At 35.9% G+C, this 6051-nt stretch overlaps 1 protein-coding gene across 1 annotated transcript in view; it reads left to right on the top strand.

The window, feature by feature from the left end:
- The first annotated feature begins 2777 nt into the window (after window positions 1-2777).
- Taldo (transaldolase) overlaps window positions 2778-6051 on the top strand; it is a 27542-nt gene continuing 24268 nt past the window's right edge. Inside the window, exons 1-2 of the mRNA XM_068355104.1 lie at window positions 2778-2965; window positions 5692-5815. Coding sequence (XP_068211205.1) covers window positions 2869-2965; window positions 5692-5815 — 221 coding nt within the window. The 5' untranslated portion in view covers window positions 2778-2868. The remainder of the gene's footprint in view (window positions 2966-5691; window positions 5816-6051) is intronic.

The following is a 6051-nucleotide window of genomic DNA, read 5'->3' as shown; positions in this document are numbered from 1 at the left end:
TTCACGTTAAAAGTAAAGTAATGACCCAGTTTACTTTTGAGAGCAAAGTAAAGAGACCTTTTAGATATTCAGTGTTCATATATATTATTGTCTGGAGTTGAGTATTATTCCTAGAGCTTGGAGGTTTTCTATTATGTATTAAATTATGTAATATAAATCAGGTGAGTTTTGGAGCTCGGGAATTTACGTAATTTGCTAGTTGTAATATATATATATATATATATATATATGGCATGTATGTATGTATGTACGTATAAAAAATCATTAGTCTCTTACTGTAGGTGGAACTAGATGAAATGCAAGGCCTATTTCATTAGCCTCTACCTATATTAACCAGCTAAACTTATTTACTCACATTTGCTGGTTATGATTAATGATTTCCCAAACTAATTTTTCAAATAAAAACAATGAAGGAAATCGAACAGCGTTAAAGGATTAAGAAACCATGGACGCTGTCTGAACAAGGTCTGTACATCGGAAGAGAAATCGTATTTTCCTGAGTGAAAACGCGTAGCAGAAAGTGAAAATATCACCTCTTGTGGCCTAAGGTAATATGCTGAGAGAGAGAGAGAGAGAGAGAGAGAGAGAGAGAGAGAGAGAGAGAGAGAGTCTTGGAAAGAAAGGGAAAATCTATTATTGTTATAAAAGAAAACTACTCAAAGACGGATTAGAGGATGAGCATTATAGATAGGCTTGCTGTGAATCGGTTTTTTATTCTATTGCAATAAATTCCTCTCTCTCTCTCTCTCTCTCTCTCTCTCACACAAAAATACGTTAGTCTATATATATATATATATATATATATATGTGTGTGTGTGTGTGTGTGTGTTAGCATGTCGTAACCACACGTAGCTGACTAAACATGCTTTAACGAACAAACAGAATTACACAAGCCATATGCTACATCTCCATCACCAACATTATACTTGGTTCTGGTTGGTTTGCCAGGCGAAGAAGTTGTTTTGACTTGGAGAGAGAGAGAGAGAGAGGAGAGAGAGAGAGAGAGAGAGAGAGACGAAAGCAGGAAAAACACGTATTCAAGGTAAAAAGGTTTCAATGCCAGTCATCAGCGCGATCCCTCGACCAGAACCAAGGTCAGGGATGTGCATGTCTCATTTCTCATAATTATATTAGGAGGTGATGAACATAGAAAGACAGAGACCAAGCATATTTTGTTTATCCTAAGAACTATAAAAAAAAAAAGACCGATATTGTCTCCTCGTGAATTTGATTTTTTTTCACAGTTACTCCTCTCCGCCTTGCTTTATAGAATGAATAATAGAAAATGCACGGGATTAATACATGTTATTCGTCGTTTAGGCTAATGTTCATGTTTCTGTAATGTAGGCCTTACAAGGGTGGAGGGTCAAATTAAATTTATAGCAATCTGTGTTTTTCCTAACGATACAAATCTAGAGTTCTTTATTAGGGGAATATACTTTCGGTGAGGCTGGAAGACAAGCCATAAGACTTTTAGCGAGGTGTAACTACTCCATCACACACACACACACACGTGTTGTCTCATCACTTTAGATTGCAGGCAGGATTTGCAGGGGGTAGGTGTTGGCCGGCCAAAGTAAGGGAAATCCTATGATGATGATGATGATTATTATTATTATTAATAAGACTACTACTACTACTACTACCACTACTACTACTACTACTACTTTTAATAGTAATAAGCCTCTGGGCTTACGGCATTCTGTTTTCTAACTGGGGTTGTTGCTCGACTATAACATGTACTGTATATCAAACCGTTTCTGCTATATATTATTAGATTCTGTTGGACGAATTACAACCAGCCAGTATGCTTACCAAGGTATGCCTTAACCGTGGTACCCATGTTGGGCTTTTGAACTCGCTGAACTCACGAATTAAGTCTTGTAACTCGCAAGACAGGGCTCGAGTTTGGACTCCCACCCTTATGGACCCCGTCACTCCGTGTATTGTGGAATTTCTGGTGTTCTGGGATCTGGGTGCTCCTCCGGGTCCTCCCTTACGAAGTTACTATTTCAAATGTTGATGCTAAACTGGGCCACACTAAATGGTGTCGTTCAATGCAAGCTTGTGTATGTTTGGTAAATTTTCGCAAATAGATTTGTCAATTAACTAACATCTCCAATTGAATTTTTTTTTTCATTAATTTTACTTCATGGTAATGCACTGGACACCGGACAGTCCAACTATAACAACTCTATTTCAAGGTCACTATTAACTATGATGATCCTTATTTTAGTCAATGGTTGATTCCATTTGTTGAGCACTATTTGTTTTTCTGTTTAGTATTCGTCTTTCCATGGTATAACTGCTATGGAAAAGTTCCGTCTCCACTTAGAATGGTTGGCTTTATATAGAGCTAAGTTTTTGCAAGCAAAGTCTCATGCTCACAAAAGAACAGCCCTATCACACGGATCAAGGAATGTCAGTTTAAAAGTAAGCTGTGGCAGCGTCCATAATTGCAGTTGTATTATATTTAGCAAGTTAAACAGTAAACTTTGCTTTTTCTATTTTTCTGACTGAAAAAAAAACATTTGCTCTTGATATCAGAAGGGTTTTGTAATTTAACGTTTATTTACTTTTAAATTTTATCACAACTTAACATTATAATTGATATCTTACTTCGCTAGAAGTATGTCAGAAATAATTTAACACCTGAAATGTTTAATCTAGGGTAAGCATATTGTCGGTATTTATCGATTGCATGGTGTAGACCAAAGACCCTTGACTGTCTTTGGTGTAGACTGATAACCATACGGTGCTGTCATCTGGTGGTTGAGTAGCGAACTCCTCAGTGTGTAGTAAGTGGGCGGTGCGTGCAGGTTGACGTCACAACAAGAATCGATATAAAGGCCGTAAGAAGGATTTAGGATGTCACAGTCACCCACTAAGAAGAGCAAGATGGCCACGTCCCTCGACCAGTTGAAGGAAATGACCGTGGTGGTCGCAGATACAGGAGATTTCGAGGGTGAGTGTCTTAAAATTGAAGTGAATCGAACCGGCACCTGCTTCATGCCACCTGTGTGCCGTGGTATCAGTGACATCATCGGGCCCGACGCCGGGTATGGCAGAGTTCGGGTTTTTCTGATTTTTGTTGTTGCGGAATGTGAATGTCCGATCACTTGAAAATTCAGCTCGACTTGGCATTCAATATTAATGAGTTACGTGGTATTAAGTTTGTCATGCAATTCGTTATGCAACTAAAGAGAAAGTTGTTACAAACAATAACTGAAAGCTCGTGCACCATTTCAAAATTAGCATGTTCTATTGCGAAATTTATGTATGAAATTTGAATCGTGTAACAAAATTTAAATCTATAAAATCTTATGATTCGCTTTAAAGCTTATTATGAAGAAACAACTTACGTCATCATGATTTATCGTTTAATATAGGAAAGTTGGACGTGCCTTCGATGGAACGGTTTGAATTATAACTCGAGAGATTGTCCTAAACCTTTATGTAATTCTATTGTATTGTAAATCTCTCTCTCTCTCTCTCTCTCTCTCTCTCTCTCTCTCTCTCTCTCTCTCTCTCTCTCTCTCTCTCTCTCAGCTTAGTAAAAGCAATGTAATATAATTGAATAGATTAACACCACAAGTAAAATAAAATACTGTCGACATATCCATACGTATATTCACCCTCACCTTAGAAATGCACATGTCGGAAACTCGATAGTTAATTTAAAGACATTAAATGGGTAGGTGCCCCTGTTGCTGAGTGTTTGAGGCTAAGAACAATTTGTGAACCAAAGTACAAAGATGAGCTGCGCATTGTACAGCTGCTATGATACCTGCTTCGACAAAGTATATCTTCCATATAGGTATACACTATGCTAAAAAGAAAAAAAAATCGGCGTCATCTCTTGACGGGTAGAGGCCAGCGAAAATAACCCTTGGTCAGTGTCACATTCAAACTGTAACGGGGCCGCACTTTGGGTGAAACCTTGTGTAGACTAATTCTTTATTAGTCTTTGTATCTATCTTTCTTGAAGTATTGATGGCTACACATTCAAACCCCCAAACCTCCCTTCATGCTAACTAGAATTATATGTTAACTTGACCAATTGGAAAAGTTCTCTATTCTTTCAACATGACCACACCATTTCAAAGCACACTGGATTTTATTTTATTTATACCAACATTTATACCAGTTTTTAATTACACTTCTCACCATAGTTATGAATACTGTTTTATCTGTAAATATCATCTATTCCACGCCACATTCTTTAAATGTGTTTTTCAACTCCTTGAAATGAAGACTAGCCAACTTTCTATTCTCATGTTGATGAATCGAAGATGATGATCTGGTAAACTTTTGCTTTATCTCTGAAGAAACATTGTCAGCATTTCATTACACCCCCACCACAGTGGGTGGTTAATCGCAATCTTGCACCAACAACACGTTTTGAAGACTGTTCCACTCTGTCTATCCAGTTGTTTTAAAGTCTCCTTTTCCTTTCCATGAATATCGCCAAATTATGCATTATTTTTACTAGATAAGAGTGAAAGTCTTGCCAAATGACAATGCAATCTGAACTAATCACTTATTACCAGTCCCATGCAATATACCACCCCCATTGTCACATTTTATAATTTTGTATATTATGCCAAGAGTTTAAGCTTGATCGTTTTTATTTATTTGTTGTACATATGACATCCATAGTATCCTTCCACATTCTTGGATTGGCTCTGCTATTCCATCATACATTAAATCTTTAATCCCCCAAAAAGAAGAAACTTTAATGATTTAGTTTCTCACAGCTTGTCATCAAACTGTAAAGTTTCTTTTTTTTTTCCCACAAATTGCATGTGCAGATCAATTCCTTTCATTCTTTGAGCAATAGCAATCATTATTGTATTAATGTAATTTTTTTTTTTGGGGGGGGGGGCGGTGAATTTGTGGGGGCCGGTGAATTTGTACGTTTATTACAAACTTAATTAGTAGGTAGTTTTAAAGTACTATGTGTTTATAGAATTCTATATTATTGGATGTTAATGATTACTGATTTTTTTACTGACTTTAGCTTTACAGTATATTGCAATTTTCAAATAGAAAAGACGAAAGTAGCAAGATGATGATAGCGTTTTTCATCATACTACTTTGAAATGTACTGTATTAACTATTGAATATTCAGTTGAACTACTCAGTGTTGTGGACAGTAAATTTTATTTCTTCCAAACCCATTTATATTTAGTAGTAGTCAAAATTTTTCAACCTATATTTTTGCTACACAGTATACCATACAATGTGCATGGTGACATCTGTAAGCACATTTTTTTTTAAAGTACCTTACTCAATTGTAATGAATGTTTAATTTGGAACATTATGGTGAAATTGTTTCAATGGAGGTTGATTGTTACTCAATGCAGTAGTTTACCAAATTCGTGGTCTTGGAAAATAGGATTCAATATACCATTAGTCATTATTGGGTTTTTGGGGAAAGTTCAAATAATGCCTTTTTTTTTAAAATGCAAATCTCTAATTCATGAAATTTTTGTGCATCAGTGATTTTTAACTTACAATTACTGTACTTAATTCAGAAATATTTGATGCATTTTATCATTGGTAGATACTACCGTAAAGATCAAACAATCGAATTAATGGTATAAAACTTGGAAAAAAAAATGGTTACCTAACATGTGTCTGTAAGAGATATTGGTTTTGGTTTTAAGTGTTTTTGTTTTACCATTGCAGCCATGAAGAAGTATAAGCCAACAGATGCCACCACCAACCCCTCATTGATCCTCCAGGCTGCTACCATGGCTCAGTATGCTCCTTTAATTGACCAGGCAATTGAATATGGAAAAGAGAATGGAAGGTGAGGTTGACCATTGTTTATTTGATATTATTCAGAATTAGCGATGGTATCACAAATTCAAGATCATTGTTTTTAATTGAATTAAATGTCCAATTTTATATTAAAACTATGTATAAATATCAAAGTATTCTTGGATATGGTTAATACTTCCCGCCTTATATTAGTTTTCCTTCATCGTAATTACCTTGTACAGAATGTGGATAGCTATGTTGGCCTACTGGTTGACTGGTGTTCCT

Source organism: Palaemon carinicauda, chromosome 31, assembly GCF_036898095.1.
Source record: "Palaemon carinicauda isolate YSFRI2023 chromosome 31, ASM3689809v2, whole genome shotgun sequence".
Classification (NCBI taxonomy): Eukaryota; Metazoa; Arthropoda; class Malacostraca; order Decapoda; family Palaemonidae; genus Palaemon; species Palaemon carinicauda.
Note: the sequence above shows the minus strand (reverse complement) of the source record. Positions and strands in the feature narration are given on the sequence as shown.